This window comes from Lates calcarifer, linkage group LG13 (assembly GCF_001640805.2).
Source record: "Lates calcarifer isolate ASB-BC8 linkage group LG13, TLL_Latcal_v3, whole genome shotgun sequence".
NCBI lineage: Eukaryota > Metazoa > Chordata > Actinopteri > Centropomidae > Lates > Lates calcarifer.
Genome location: NC_066845.1, coordinates 8,854,353 through 8,871,852, shown reverse-complemented (window position 1 = coordinate 8,871,852; position 17,500 = coordinate 8,854,353). Strand labels below are relative to the sequence as shown.

The 17,500-nt window shown below is 39.4% G+C and overlaps 1 protein-coding gene across 2 annotated transcripts in view; it reads right to left on the bottom strand.

Annotated features, from left to right (window-relative positions):
* Nucleotides 1-17,500, bottom strand: part of bmpr1ba (bone morphogenetic protein receptor, type IBa) — a 68,947-nt gene that overhangs the window by 20,411 nt on the left and 31,036 nt on the right. Inside the window, exon 3 of one of the 2 annotated variants that reach the window (XM_018668849.2) lies at nucleotides 7,061-7,531. In XM_018668849.2, the coding sequence (XP_018524365.1) occupies nucleotides 7,061-7,166 (106 nt within the window). In that variant the 5' untranslated portion in view covers nucleotides 7,167-7,531. Of the gene's footprint in view, nucleotides 1-3,133; nucleotides 3,272-7,060; nucleotides 7,532-17,500 lie in introns of those variants that run through there. The other variant, XM_018668850.2, reaches the window with a different exon arrangement.

Genomic DNA, 17,500 nt, shown 5'->3' with positions numbered 1-17,500 from the left:
GTGTGTTGAGCTCTGAGTGCTCACAATCAACAGTATCAGGACTGTGCTTCACAACACCTTGACTGTTTGAGATAAAATTTTAAGGATTTTAAGGACAATAAAACTACTGCAGGCTTTAGCTATAGCACAACAGTGTGGCTAAAGGATAAGTGAACAGGTCTTCGGCTCATTAACGTGAACTGAACGGTACTGAATTTCCCTTTAGGTAAATCATTCAAGGCAAATGTCTGACAAATGGCATGAAACATTGATCTCTGTATTAGGGATCGACCGATTATCGGCCGGGCCGATTATCGGCGCCGATATTCGGCATTTTTTACGCATATCGGCATCGGCCGTTTTTTTTAATCCGCCGGCCGATAAGAGATCAATTTAAAACGCGGTTATTTTGGCGCTGATGCAGCCGCGCCTCTCTGTCTGTAGTCACTACTCTGTCTCCAGCTTTGTCCCCCCACAGCACCATCTGATTGGTTACACACAGAGCCATGGCAACAGCCAACCAGCAGTGAAAGCTGTGCATGCACAGTGCTCACACACAGAACAACTCTGCTTTTTGCACCACAATCTGGTGCTGCTCAATTGGGACTACTAATTGATTTGAGATTCACATTTCTGTGCAAATTTTATTTAACTTTGTTTTATTGACTTTATAAAACTTCAGGAAGCTATTTATTTATTTAATTAAAATTTCAGTTAACTTTACAAGAGATGCTGCTGACCCTGGGAGCACACAGAGACACACTCTCACAAGTTACAGTGTGGTTTTGGGAAAATGGAGAGTCAAAGCATAGTAGAGATACTTTGAATTTTTGGGAGATGTAATCCTTTGCTTCTAGAATCAGGCGGGGGGTGAAGTATCGTCATATGATGCCACTTTTTTATGTGTGTCATGTACATATGTGTCTGCATGAGATGTGAAATAAGCCATATAGATACAAAGGCAAAGATGAGAGAGATAAGCACACAATCACTTTACTGAGTCTGTGTAGTGAGTCTCGAAAAGTTAGAAACAAGAAGCAATCTTTTCAAAATGACTTAAGACCTCACAGATTCAGCTCCTTTCCTCTTTCTAACACAGTGCTATCTTTTGATTTTCTCACACATTTTTACATTTACATTGCACAGGGATAAGATAAGCATCATTAAACTGGACTCTAATCAAACTTTCTCTCCTCACTCTGATGCCTTACAGTTGTTCATCTCATGGTCAACACCATACACTGAGACACAAATACACACTTTTTTCTTCCTGGCAGACTGAGAAATGTCCCCACTTCAAACACCAACTTCTTGCTTGATTTCCTTAAATAAACACTTCAAGTGACACACAGACTTTAAATACACGGCACCACCACAGAGATAGAGAGATAAAGGACAAGCAACTGTTCAGTAGAGGGAGATGTGCAAAAGAGACACTGTAGAGAAGGGGGAGAAATATGTTTATGTTACCCAAACAAAAAGTTACAGAAGTTACAAATCTCAATATAGATTTAGTCCTCGAGTCGACTGAAAATAAAAGCCACTTCAAAGGTCAATTGTGAGTCTGGCATTTGTAATTAATGACTGCAGATTCCATATATTCAGCCATTGAGTTTAACTTTGTGTAACGGTTGTGTGCATGTGTGTACACCAGGTTTGTTTAAGGTTCACAGTAACCCAGCATACACAGTAACCCAGGTCAAGCTGTTTTGGTACTGAGGGTAATTTCTGGAATGATGTGTGGTAACAAACAGGCTGATAAGTGTCAGGAAGATCCACTGAAAATATGAGTACTGTGTGTCAGCTATTTTTGGCCTTGGTGAATCATAGAGCATTTGGAAGCAAGCAGCTTAAGATTTAAGATGTGACATGAAAGTGGTTTCATGAAACTATGACTAACTTAACCACATATTGCTTTGTTTTTGTTTGTTTTATTGACTTTATAAAACTTCAGGAAGCTATTTATTTATTTAATTAAAATTTCAGTTAACTTTACAAGAGATGCTGCTGACCCTGGGAGCTCCCTGCACTTTTTGTTTTTGTTTGGACTTAAAACAAAGATAAGTGAAAGATAAAATAACATTTCAGTTATATTGAAATTTTGGTAAACTTTATTTGCTGTAGAAAACTTTAGGGAGATATTTATTTGTTTAAGTTTTAATTTAACTTCATAAGACATGCTGCTGAGCCTGGGAGCTCCCTGCACTTTTTGTTAGAATTTAAAAAACAAAGCTGTCTATTGTCTAAGATTAAAAAAAAAAAAAACCTTTAACATGTTGCAAATCTGAAAAGCTGTTTAATAAACATATTTTTTAAAGGCATTTAAACAAAGTTAAGCGCCGGAGTTTGTATTATTCAAAATTTTTATGCCATTTTTACTGCAAATGAATATCGGCTCCAAATATCGGTTATCGGCCTCCTTGACTACTAATAATCGGTATCAGTATCGGCCCTGAAAAAACCATATCGGTCAATCCCTACTCTGTATCCACATAAATTTTTTTAAAGAATAAATTTTTTTTGCGATCATGTTTCTTTCACACTTCCATTTCACAATCCATATCTGTGTCTTAACAATAACATACACAATCTTAAAAACACTGCTTGTTCTTTGTTTTTAAAAAAACTCTCTTGTCCTCACTCACACACTCGTACACACACATAACTTGCCCCCTGCTCCAGCTGTGTCTTAAGAAGTCAGGGCCAGACCGGTAATCTGACTGGGACAGAAGTTACTGGATCTGTATCCATTACAGGATGTAATACCCCTCAGTCCCAAACTCTCCTCACTTCCCCTTACCTTTTAGAGGTCATTTCAAGAAGATTATTTCAACTGTGTTTTTCAACCGTAAGAGCCAAGTGTTCAAGCAAGTCAAGCATGCTATATCATGGAGTCATATTTATGTCATAGCTTTGCTACTTAAACCCCTATATCCTCCTGCTCCTGCCACCACGTTAGCGTTTCAGGTCCCACCTTGTTAACCTTCACCCATTCACACACCGTTCACCAGCCCAGAGCATGGTTCGTGGCTGCAGCTGTGTGTGAAAAGATTTCAGCTATAACACAGAGAAAAGAAAAAAGACTGAATCTAAGGTGTGAGTTTACGTCAGGACACCAACAATCTGTGTTCAACTACCGGCAGCAACACCTTACCTCTCTGTTTCAGCTTTACAGCCAGAAGATCAGTGGTTCTAATGAGGTATCAGTTTCCAGCAAGGGAATTCAACACATCCTGTCAGGAGGCTTTGAGACTGAGGAACAGAAAGCACCACTAGCAGTTTGGTACAGTGAGTCAGCTCTCACGCCTTCTGCCTCTCTTTTCTCCAAACTGTTTTTTATTGAGAAATGTCTCAGTCAGCTTTTTAAAAGGATGAGCGTTTCGTCAGTGACTTCCTGAGGGATGAATACCTCTATGAATCCTTATAGTCTGAGTCTCTGAACAGACTTAACTGAATGTTTTTGACGTGATGCATCCATTTTATTGTCTGTGACTATAAATGCAAATAACAGAACATGCGGCCCGTCTTGTCTTGTCTACACCATAGGAAGACAGTTTTGGGTAAAGCTGTCCTTATGTGAAGGAAACATCAACTCACTGAAACTTGAATTCACCAAGCAGGTGTTCAGTGACACACACACACACACACACACACAAGGATGTAGTACACAGATTTTGCCATCAACTTTATAAAAACTGAAAACAGATCACTGTGAACTGCAATTTGAAGAATGGTGCAGTACATTCCCAGTGCTTCCAGAACACAGTGTAAAACAACAACATGTGCAAAATGATTATTATGGCTACAAACCAGGTAGGTGTTTTATTGTGTTAAAACAGAACCTGAAAATCTGCAGAGAGCAACAGAGTCTCATTAGCGGGCAGTGACAAAAGCAAAGCAACTGGCAGAGCTTTGACTGTGAAAACTGATACAGCGGTGCTTATTTCTACCAAGGACAATGAAATGTAAGCTATCACGCTCACTCCTCACTTCCCAGAAGTCACATTGAGGGCTGCAGCCTGGCGTAGGTGGAAGGTCACAGAAGATCTGTGTATGTGTGTGTGTGTGTATGTGTTCATAAGTGTGTGCATTCCCTATGCTCTCATTTCTCCTTGAAGAATAATGAGCACATCGTCCTTTATTCGTTTGCAGTAGAGACAATAGCCTAGACATGCTGTAGGGCTAACTGTGACCTTCATGCACACACAACATTGTATTACTACAGGTTTTAGACAGACACTGCTACTGCCTGTCTAAAACCTGTAATAACTCCAGTTCACCTGTGGCTATAGGACCAAGAAACACAAGCTGACCAGGTCTAGACTTCCTTTCAGTCTATGAAGCATCCACGCATTGTTTAGGAGTAGGAAAGTTAGGAAGAAACAAGGACAAAGTAGTGATTAAAAGGTAGACAGAGAAAGCAATGTGAGATATGGATAAATAAATAAATAATAAAAATATATTTCTCTACTGGCTTCATCATTATTCAGTTTTTCAGAAAACAAATATTTGCCTGTTGAGTCACTGTTGAATCACTTGCCAGGATAATCAATCACCCGTGTGTCAACCAATGAATGAGCCTGTTGCTGGTCCAATCAATCATCTATGTGTCAACCAATGAATGAGGCAGTTGCTGACAGGCCTTGGGCAAAACGCTAAATGAATACAGTTTTAACAATTTGGAAAATGCACCTGATTCAACTTTTATGAGAAAAAAAAACAAACAAATAGACCAAAAAAAAAAAAAAAAAAACTCCATCCAGATTGAAAAACAAAATAACACACTCATTGTGTTGGTGTTTCAAATTTACAATCTGGGCATTTTGCTGATGCCAAGTCAGTTAGCAGGAGAACTAAAAGCATCCAAGCTGAAATAAATAAAATGATGCAGGATATGTTTATTTTATGAATTTAATATTCTAGGGATTTTGGTAACGCTCTTATCCAGGGAAGTGCAAGACATAGCAATACTGTTAGAGTTTAGAAATAACCTGGCAATTAAATGTTTTCACCTATAGATTTGGCAATAAACTTTATGGCAGTGCCCAAAAAAAATATGTCCTCAGATGTTTTCAGGGAGCATTCTGCCCAGGTCTGACATATATCAGAGTCAGGAAACCTTTTTCACTAACCTATAGGTGGTATACTACTAGTGGTATTAGTACTGAATTTAAATAGGCTGAAACATTACATCAACACCTTACACCTGATCAAAAACACAGACTCTATGTCCCACATGCACCAGATGAGTAATGCAGCCACATAAATCTTGAGAGGAATTTAAACCATAAAAATGGATAGGGGACAATAAATATACTTTCTATAATATAATATGAATGCAATATTAAAGGAATGACAGTGTGAAAGACTTGCTGGGAGTATAACACAAACAAGGAAAAATCTTGGGAGAGGTCCAACTTTATGTCAGTTTTCACATATGTCTTCTTCGTTGGCAGCTGTTCTGTGGCTTCTTGGTCAGAGCAGTCAGTGTTACCATGAATCTGAAACATTCATGCGACTTTTATGTTTGTGTCCATGTGTACTCGTGTGCAGTGCAAATGCTTAAATGTTGGTGGCATTCAAAATGACTGATAGTGCTTCCAAGGCTTGACTTTAAATGATAAAACTATCTGTGAGCAGAGAGCAAAGCAAAAGACGGGGGTAGCTCAGCATGGGCTCCAGAGGAAAGCCGACTGAATTGGCGACAATGACAGGAAAGATGGACGAGAAAGAGGGGATGACATGCAGCCAGAGGTCGCAGGACGACCTCAGCACATAACACACTGAGTATGAGGCATGAGCCTCTGCTGGCTTAACTTCAGGGCCCCCAGCTGAAACAATCTCCAATGACTTTAAATAGACCAACAATAAAGAGAGAGAAGAAAAATATGTACAGACACCATCACTCATATTTACCACTAGTGTTGTGGACAACTCAACAGTACACACGCTATCATTTACATTTCTTCTATACTGCCTTTTGTCAATGAACAACAAATGGTTACTTTGAAGATAATCTAACCAACTGCTTTGCCGCAGTTAATCTTACATGCAGGTGAAACAATACAGGCAGAGTGAAACCTTAATGACACACATCACGGCACTGAACACAACAGACTATTAAATCTGACACGTTCTCTCTCTTAACACCTCGCCAATCACACTCCAGATACCAAACATGGTCACAGACAAAGCGGCTGATGTGGCTAACGGTAACAGTGTCACTATGTGACAATATATCTCTCCGTCTGTTTGAAGAAAACAGCAAGCACATTGTGATGGAAGACATGTAACTGAATGACAGTTACATTTAAGTATAGCACTTTGAAATTAGGGTAAATTTGACAAAGTGATAAGGTAAACAATGAAATACTAACCTGTAATATTTCCTCAAACTAACATATTCTTCAGATATCTTGACCTGTTGGTGTATAATCAATACAAAAGCTTGTTAGTGTCTAGAGACTACTGTTGATTTACCATATTGATCTGATATGAAAATCTAAAAACTATTTATTTGCTCTTTGATAATATTTTTGAAATGATCCGTTGTCTTAAATTCTCTTATCAGTCTAACAAAAGGTCAACTCAGCTGCACCAAACTAAAACTCTATAACTTGTCAATTGGAAAATAAAAAGCATGTCAGATGGGACTTTTTTGAGCTGCTGGCCTTGATAAAATGCAACACACTGCTGTGATGCAAACCTGTAGTAGTAAAGATGGGATGCCTTGCATTTAGGATTATTTTATATCAAATGCTGATTCCTAAACCTGCCCATCATCACAACTTGCTTACAGGCTACAGACACTGCATAGCAGAGCTCCAATTAAAGCTGCAACTTTCGAATAGTAGCACACATGCATCTGCAAGCTGTGCAGATAACATTCAAGATGTGAAACACACAGAGGAGAGAAAAACAACACCAGTGCTGTTTTCCAGTAGGGAGAAGAGAACTCACAACTAAGTGTAAAAAGACAAACTAACAAATATTTAAGCTGCAGCAGAGCAACCTCCCAGCAAAGCTATGTCAAAACAGCAACAAGGGCAGCCGTGAGTGGAGAAAGTTTACAGTAACTCACCGTGTGCTTGCGCGTGAAGAGAAAACAGTCCGAGCAACAGCAGAGGACTCCGGCTCCAGGGACAGAGAGAGAGACAGCGCTTCAGCCTTCCTCCCTGCACTGGCATGGTAGAGTCTGCTGCTCCGCTCCTCTCTTCTCCTCTCTTCAGTACACTCCACACCACAGGATCCACCACTCACACACTGCCTCTCCCTCTGAGAGTGTGTGTGTTTGTGTGTGTGTGTGTGTGTGTATGTGCCAGGGAAAGAGAGAGAAAGAGTGTGTGTGTGTGAGAGAGAGAGGGAGAGAGGTGGGGGGCTGGGGGGAGGAGTACCAGGACATGCAAGCTCCTGTATGTGTATGTATGTGTGTGTGTGTGTGTGTGTCCACCGCAATGTGAGAAAGTCCACACCACACAAAACACACCAGCAGCAGCAGCAGCAGCAGTTGCAGTTGAGTGTCCTCCAACCCGGTCTGACAGTAGCAGCCCAGCTGAGAGAGAGAGAGAGGCAAAAAGGGGGAGTTTACTTCACTTGCCCAGTAGAGAGGGCTGACCCACTCAAACACACACACACAAACAGGGAGGGAGGACATGGGTGGAAAGAAAACGGGGGCAGGGAGCAGACAGGAGCAAGATGGGGTTTAGAAAAAAAAGTAGGAGGAGGGTGAAGAGGATATTGAAAACAAGCAGCGGGATCTGTGGGATTCTGTGCCTTTAACAGCTTAGAGATAACTGTTCCTACTTTTCAGCACTTGATAAAACTCTATAGAGGATTTGAGCAGAGCAACTGGAAAACCTTTACAGAGCATACAGTATATACAAACAATAAAAACCCAAGTGGCTGAAAGGACGCAGCTCAACAAACAAGCACATAAACATCACATGGACTTTCTTTACAGGATTACACGGGGTCTTGCTTTTTGTATGTAGTCTAACAGCGGATATTTGACCAGTTTATGTTCAGCAAATTTATGAGAAGCTCTTATTGACAGTAACAGTATGAACCCAGACTAGAACATGTGCATGCCCTCACCAGCAGCCCATACTGACAAAGTAATTAAGAGCAAGGACCTACTTCATGTGCACCACAAACAGAGTGGATTTCAATTCTTTGTTCTGATACATGAGAAGGCTAAATTGCAGTGTACTTAACATGTCCTTGTGGCTAAAGTTTTGAGCCCAAGGTAATTAGTCTGAGAGCAGATCTGGAACGGGCCAATGCAAAACAATATTTAAGTCAAATCAAAGTTTGTCTGATAGATAACTCTGCAATCTGTGCTACAATTGTAGGTCAAAAGCATTTCTTTTTCTTGACTACCCACAACTAAGATTTGTTTTGAGACATGAAAAAAAAATCTATTTTTGAGCACTACACCTAAATTTAAAAATGAGAAACCTAGATTCCAGAAAGCTCCGAAAACCTACTCAAAACACCTCCTCATAGAGTGGTGTACTGCTAACAAATCAGGTAGCTGGCAGAGACACTTTAAAGGAGCTGTTAGAAATTACATCACCCTGGCCTGGAGCTTTTATACTAATAAATAAATGGGTTGAGACACTCTAATAGACCATTTCCTTTTCAGAGCTATCCTTTTCCCTGTAAGGCATTTACTGTAGACAAAACTTTGTGTGTGTTTGCTGAGAACACTTTGCTTTCAGCAAAAAGCATTACAGACCAGAAACGGCACAAAATGAGCAGTTGATTGTATTTTTCCTTGCACATAATGCTGATTTTTGAAGTTTTGAGGTTGAATAGAAAGGGCAAACAGTTTTTGTTTTCATGTTAATCTGTCTCGTTTGTAGCCGCCGCTGTTCTTTGCACTTCTTTTCTTTCTCACACTCGTTCACGTTGTTCATTAGTGACAAACAATAGGCGCCCTGGCTCCCTCGCTCCTCGATGAGAGGAAAAATCACTTCATAAATAAACAGTCCTGCCCTGGTCCTGCCCTATTCTTCTTCTGTCTCCCCTCATCCCCTCCTCCCCGAAGCCCCTTTCTCACATGAACCCTGATATACAGTACTAAACCTAATACATCAGAGTTATAAATATAAATCAAAATATTTTTTTCAGCTCATGAGCTAGTGACTGTTTTCTCTAACTCCACAGCACATGAAAGGTTTTATTATTCTTATGTATGGTGGTTAATGCAGCCACCAAGGCAATGTTATGCCAAGAATGGCTGCCAACATTGCATCAAAAAGAAAATCACCTAACTAATAACAAAAAATGTTCCTTTTGGGGAGAATTTTGATGATTCTTTACATATTAGCTGCTCAGTCAGGGGTATAAACACTCACTTAATATAAAAATAAGCTTTAATATTTTTAATTTACACACTCTCTCTTGATCTCAGGACAAACTTGATTCTCTTTTCTAGCTGTGCTGCTATGGTGAGAGGAAAAGCACCCAACATAGTCAAAATTGTTGTATAAGAACAAACTCAATACCAAAATCACCCTCCACCCTAACTTTTTTCCTTTGCCCTCCTAGATCACTCGGTAATCTCCACTATCATTCTTACATCCCTTAAATATTTTTAACTCTCTAATTTAACTGCCCTCCCCCTCCACTCCTGTCTTTCTCTCCTCCACTCCTTTTCCCACTCCCCTCCTCCAGTGAACCAGAATGTCATTTCAAGCATGTCTAACCACGGGAAGCCTTTTAAAAACTGTGACAGCATTTGCCCCCAATCCCCACTAACTGTGAAGCTGTGTGTTAGTGTGTGTGCGTGTGTGTGTGTGTGTGTGTGTGTGTGTGTGTGTGTGTGTGTGTGTGCGTGTAATGAATGTCTATAGTGATTTGCTGGAAGACAGGATATCATATTCAGATTGAGGAATGGGCCTTTTAAAAACTGTTACTTCAAGGTATTGTAGGCTGGTGCCCTAGACACACAAACACACACACACGCTAGTCTTTCATAGCGTCACCCTCATGCTGTGCCTATGGTGAATGGTTGAGACTGTCACAAGCGAAGGATGAGCAGTAAAACTTAAAGAGAAAGACAAGTTGCTGACAAGAAAAACAAAAGAAGAGATCAGCAAAGAATGTTGATTGTCTGAGGTGGTTTGAAGGCATGATTTGAGATAATAAATGGAAGATGGGATGGTGTCTGGGAGCTCAGAGAGAGAGAAGGGAAGAGGAGGGTGGAATGATGGACAGTAGGGATCATGGAGAAATAAAAGGAGGCCAATGACATAAAAATTCAACACATCTCTAGATTAAAAATAAAGTCACTCAGACGTTTGAATCTGAAGCAGATGGCACTGCTTTTTCAGAATGTGCCTGTTTTTCATATGCTAATAGTATTCAAGCTCCTTTTACACATTCAGATGATGTTTCTCAGCCAGTGCTGGGGGTCAATATGCTCTATTCAGCATTCACTCTCTCATCATTTTTGACACACTGTCATAACACATGTCAGCAGCTTTCAGTGTCAGCACTTAAAAGAAAGTCAGACTTGCTTTGAGCAGAAAACTACATGTGGTCAATAGAGTGTAGAAATAAATATATATATATATATATATATATATATATATATATATATATATATATATATACATATATATACATATATATATATACACACATACATACATGTGTGTGTGTGTGTGTGTATACACTTTCTGATCTGTGAAATTAGGATACAAATAATATTAATAATAATATTATAATATACCTAACCATTTGTTAGGCTTAATCAATACAAAAGATTCCCACATTGCTTTCCAGTGAAAACAAACAAAATTAACCAGATTAGATTATCTGAAACTGCACTGTGATAACGCTAGGAAGAAAGGCAAGTAAGATCTATAAAGCCTTTTCATGGCTCCAGAGGGAGCTGCATGAGGTCTGAGAAATCACCTCAAGTGATGACACTTGAGGCGGAGAACTACACGACTGAAAATGAAATAAGTGAGCTCACTAAACCTCTGTAGTTGACTCCTGATTTCTATTTAAGGTTAGCAGCTCAAGGCTACATTAGCTGCTACTAGCATAACACAATCTTCAACTGAACTGTTGGTCGTACATTGAATTATGGGCAATGTAGGCACCACGTATTCACAAGGAAAAGGATTGTGTGGAATTAAAAAAGAAAGCGGTTATCTCTAGTTCTGCTGCTTATAGACTTTTCTTTTCAAATTGACCAATGTGAGTCCAACAGGAATGCAATGCTAAATGCTAAATTGGAGATAGATCGTAAGAAAAAGCCAATGTTTTTATACATTTTTCATGGTTTTCGCAGGATAACAACACATTAATGTAATATGAGATGATAAAGACTTTTCCCACTGTTAAGTGAAACTGCTGTTCCTCCAAAAATCCGCTACTTAATATGTAACAAATAACAAGCGCACCATTGTGTTTTTTTTTTTTTCCTCCCCTTGGGAAAACACAGAAACTCTTTGTGGTTACATAGGCTCAACATTCCCCAAAACAGATAAATATACTGGGCATATTTGCGGCTTTAGATACAGACATATTTGTTATTCAAACACATCGTCTACGCTTTGGGATTTCCATCTGTGCCAGAGGATTTAAACACCAACTTACCTTTTCCTGGTTCACTTTTAGAAGCATTTATCCCTTTATTTGATGTGTGAAGTGACTAACAGACAGGGGATTAAGTCAATTTTAGAGAAACACCTCTGTGGCACAGCAGCACATCTGCTAATCCCCATCCATTCACTTCAGCATGTCTTTAAACTAACAAGCAGTTTAACATAATCTGCTTTAAATCTGTCCATTCACTCCTATTCACTGGTGCATTTACATAGCAATCCTTTCTGCCTGAATGGTTTGTGGAAAGAGGGAGACACAGAGAGAAAGAATGAGAGAACATGCAAGGGTATGGGAGTGGAGATGTGGGTGAGATGTGTGTGAGAGTTACAGGAGCAGTTCCTCTTCTTATTACAGTCCATTTGTACTCTCAACTTCTCTGCCTTGAGGGGACATAGCCTATGCGATAGAGAAGTGTAAGGAAGCGTTGTTTTATTTTGGTCTGGTAGGAAGGCCACAGATGTGCCAAAAAAACCTAAAACACATTTTGTTCAAATAAACTACAAAAATGTAAATAGTGGAAAATTGTTGGAAGGATCTTGAAGCAGTAGGTGTAAAAGATTTATGGATGGAGGCAAACAGGGAGTGCATGAAAAACTGGTCCAGAAGGAATGTTTAAGGGGTGGAGTGTAGAATAAAAAGAGCAGGATGATGAAGAGCGGAGCAAAAGGATTGCATATGCACAGAGTTAAACCTTTTCACCCTGAGTTGCAAACAACCTTTGCATCAAGTCCTGTGACTGAGCCTCACTGAAGCTACTCCTATCACAAACACACAACTCATCCGAGGAGAGAAATGAGGAAAACGAGGGATAACACACAGACTGAGCAGAGGCATGATGATGAACTGGTGATGGAGAAGAAGTCTGTCAGGTCCACCTCTGACCTCAACACTAATTTGTTCTTTATTGACCTTTCAACCTTTGAAGAAAATCCCTCCGCACCACTGCTAGCGAATCCTCTCTCATAAACATGGTTAGGAAGGATGAGTCAAAAGTGAAAACAGGAGTCAAAAGATGAACCATAACACATGTGAGTGAAGGAAGAAACACAGTTATAAAAGAAGGAAACAGAAAATGTTGAGTAAATGTTCTTACTCCCTCTGTCTATAAACAGCCTATTTTGTCCTAGCTTGGGAATTTGTTGGTGATGCTCCGATAATACAGGTTAAAGTATATCAATCTGGTGCTAGCACTTTGTTTTCCTTGTCTTTCTTCTTTGTTTTGTTTCTTCTTTATTGCTTAGAGGGACACACTTACTGTATACATTCACATATTAACATACACCACCTCCATAAAGAGGGGCTTTAAAAAACCTCTTCCCTAAAGTTACCAAAGAAAAAAAAACTTACTTTGCCAATGAAACATGAGCTGTCTTTTGAAGTTGCGGCAACTAGTATCAGACACAACACACACACACACACACACACACACACACACACACACACACACACACACACACACACACAGGTAGGTGTCAGCCATTTAAACTTAATGAAGGTCTAATGATAGACTGGGAATGACTTTTACAGCTTGTTATTGTCATTGTGAAACCACTCACTGTATCACTTTACAACCACCATAAACTCACTGACAGGGATAGGCGTGGTTCGGGCAACATACATAACAAAACTGAGAACAATTACAAATCCACCTCTGTAATCATGATATCATAAATATTTCAATTATTACCAATTACTTTACCAAACTGAATGACTGTTTTCCCTCAAGTCATCTGGCTAATACAAATGTTTCTATTGAATTTCAAAGGCACTGGTATCCTATTACTTAGGCACATAGAGGGTAAACCACAAATTAAAGTCTCAAATTTGCCTTGAGTATTTGCTGTTGTCGTAAATAAATTATAAGATGGTGTATATCAAAACAAATGCAGTCAGTTTATGGAATTAGTGGCTGAATGATGGGACATACTTTTGAAAAGAGAAAATACACACACCTAGTCTTTTTCAGTCTAGATGAAGCCAAATCAATTTGGCCCCCTGTGAAGAACAGGGGCTAAGGGTTTTTAAAGAAGGAAACATTTGGCCAAAAGGGTGGAATGTTAAAAATGTCCTGTAAAGGAAAGAGAATAGTAGGTAGAAGACAGAGAGGTGGTGCGGCTACTGCTTCCTGAGTGGGAGCGGAAAAAGAGAGCGAGATATCCTACCTGCTCTGTGAGCTCCTTGCCTGCCTACTTTTCTGATTCATAAATCTGCAGCAGCTTACCAAATAACTGAGGATCACGATCTGTAGCCACCCACCAACATTTGTTTTGTACCCCCACAACGACTGGCCCCCGCCTGTCTTCCCATCTGTCACACAAAATATCTGAGACAGCTCTGACTGGAGTTTGCCTTGACTTTGGGTAATGGTGTTTATCTGGTTGTGTGTGTGTCATGCACCATATCTTAATATGATACTACTGACTTATTACCTGACATAATTTAAATGACTAGTGTATCTCAGTGTTTCATTCAGGCATTTTAAATAATTTATGGAATAGTGTGAGGGGCAAGAAGATATACAGCCCTGTCTCCTAAAAAAATGATTTCTATACAATTAAATTGTAGCCAGAAACACATTTTGACTGCTCAGTTTTTCTGCTGTTGCGGCTTCAGGTATCCACTGGTGAACTGGCAAGATGCCATTTGTTTTGTACGACCATTTTACTACATGTTTAACAAAGTCTGATAAAGGAAAACTGGAAACAAACACTGATAATACATCTTATTAATGTAACACAGTCAATTATATAGCAGTAAGATGTGTAATAGAGTCAAATATACATAAACCGACATGTTAGGCCTCCAGAGTTCACGTTCCATGGGGCCTCCCTATATAGGGTGTCATCCACCTTTAACTCTCCTCCCGGTTTGCTATTGTACTCCATGGAAGAGGTAAGCAACATTGTGGTCACAGAAATTTGTTTGAGCTGTTCTGTTAAATTACGTTCATAAATTCACTTACTAGCCACTTAAAGTTATTGTGTAGTATGTTAACATGTTCCTGTGACATTTAATTTGTGTAGGAGCTCAAGTTACATGATGGAGGATTTTGTTATTTATCTCTTTTGTTAGGTATGTTTTCTGTGTTTTAATGTACTCAATGCAACATAACCTGTCCCACCCTTTTGCTATTGTACACCATGGGATGGGAGCTCAAGTTACATGATCACGATTGACCGGAGGATTTTGTTATTTACCTCTTTTGTATGAATAAACAGAGATTGCCTCCAAAGATATCCTGGTCTGGGCCTCTTCATCAAAACACAACACTTGACACACCCGGTTACCTTAACAATGAACTTTTAGAAACTTGAGTTTAAAAAAATACTACTGGAAGAGCAACGTTCTTTAGCTGGTGATGGAGCCACACATGGATGAAATGGTTGGATGAAGAGATGTAGACACTTTGACGGAAGGTTTGTATGTATGAGTTTGGGTGTCAAAATCGGCATTAGTGGAAAAAGGTTAACCATGTTTTTGAAGGTATAACAAGAATTCATTCTTCACCTCTAAATAATAGAGTCGCATGTGATACAATTTTCTACTGTCAATCTAAAATCAATACTGAGAATTCAAGGTTTGAAATGTGAAAACACTATATGGTTGGCTATCAAACGATGGGAAGTGGTGAGTGAGGAAGCTTAAGATTTCTGAACTGAAAGGCATCAAAAAGTTCAGCAGGAGTTCAATCAGCTGCGGAGGAGGCACATGCCTGTCATGAGGTGAAATAATTGCAAGAGTCCAGTGTTTTTTTTTTTAGGTTTTTTTTTTGTTGAGCTGTCACTGCAACAGTTTGGGGCAACAGCCTTTCAGAGACCACTGACTAGCAGCTACACATTAGCAATCAAACGAGGGGATAACTGTGTTTAGATGTGTACCAAATAATCTAAATCACTGAAGGTGTTGATGTTTATGTCACTACCACTTCGCATCTTTTATAACACTTTCTGTGATGACATAGGACACTGATTTTAAGGCATGGGGTTCTTGGTTTTGCTTTGACTACGTGGGGCAGACCACCTAAAGTGGGAGCTTATGCTAATAAAAGAGCTACATGTGTTTCCATGGCCAATGACAACTGTTCCTACAGCCAAGAATAGCGTAGCCCAATAAAATCTTTCTGTCTCTATTGCTAGTCCTATTCACTGTTGCTTTCTCCCTCTCTTTCTCTGTCTCACACACACACTCCCTCCTGCCAAACACAATGCTTCTTTCAATTCCTACACATGCCTGCTGAGTGTTGTGTGCTTTGGAGATTAGTAATATCATCAATTTTTATAGCTTTGGAAAAAAGCTAACAAAACACTTCCATACATTTTGTGATTAACTAACTTATTTTTGACAGACCTGAAGCATGAGTAAATCTGAAAATATATGCAAACTGATTATCAGAAAGATAATTAATTGGATTCAATGCAATAATTCAATTGTGGAAAGACAGAGAAGGCCAGAGTGTTGTAGAAAGAACATTAAAGAGAAGAGAAGAGAAGAGAAGAGAAGAGAAGAGAAGAGAAGAGAAGAGGCCTTGTTATGGTGGTTGTTTAGGGCCAAACAGAGCAAGGTGACACCAGGGGCAGAGAGCTGACCTACAAACCGCCTGTAACCCCCACACCTGCGCGAACACATGGACACACACTGATACAAAGACACGTACGACGACCCAGGCATACAAACATGCACTCACACACCAACTTATTCACGCATCATTGCCCACGACACCAGCCCCTCTCGACCTGCCAAAAGGCCACCATTTGACCAACCGATAATACCATCTGTTAGGCAAAACACTAGTGCTTTGTAATTGTTCTGTTTCATAGACTTTACCAAACAATCAGATACATACTGCCAGCGACTGAAAAGAGCGTTTTACTGAAGACTTCAAAGGAGAGCTATGTGAGAGAGGTTAGAGGTGAGGGCCAGAATGAAGGGAGAGAAGAAGTATGTGATTTGATTAAAACAGGCACTCCGGAGCAAAGACGGGAAGAGAAAAGAAGAAAAGGCAAGAGAGTGCAATAGTACAATACATTAGTTAGTTAGTTATGTTAGATTAACGAATCTAAGTAAAGAATACTTAATACCAAAGTCCGAAACCAGAATTCTTTTATAAGCTTTAAATTTCAAACCCACATTCAATTGTCTTTTGCAGTTTACTTTGATTAAGTTCATTCACCAGATTCTTTATTGAATTTAGTGGTCCGAAATGAGCATGACCAATTCAAATTAAATGAATTTAAATACAGTTTCTGCTGGCACTGATCTCTTAGCATGAAATAGACCTGTGACCACTTGCAAGCACTTTGATAATGGGGAAATTAACGTATATTGATAACCAGTGTCAGACAGTAATGCATTACATAGTGATAATATGATGTTTTTTGCAGTAATTTGAAATTCAGTTATTTCAATTACAGTTACTAATCTTAGAACTAATGTTCTGTTACTTTGACAATTGGGGTCAGCTGATATCAATTCAGTCTCTCTGCGTTCAGGGGATAAACTGGTCTGAGATTGGCTAGCTTGGTGCAGGGGTTTCAGGTACAGGGAGCTTCTATCAAGAGAGCATGGTCAGTACTGAATGGGCAGTAAACACCTCCAAATTGTAAGGTTGCTCATGTCTCAACTTCTATTTCTACATGTGTTAAATACAAAAGGTGAAACAAGAGTTTGTGGAACATTTGAAGCTGTCTGAAGCGATATGTATGAAATAATATGTAAAGTAATGTATACACTTTTATCTATGAGTAATAGATTACAGATGCAAATTTGCGCACTAACTTTCAGAGAAAGATAACACAAGAACACGGTGTCCTTCAGAACAGTCTGGTGCATCTTTGCTGACCTCTTGCAGAATGTACAGCTTAAGTTTCTGATGTTAACAAAGTCGGACAGGAAGGAGGGA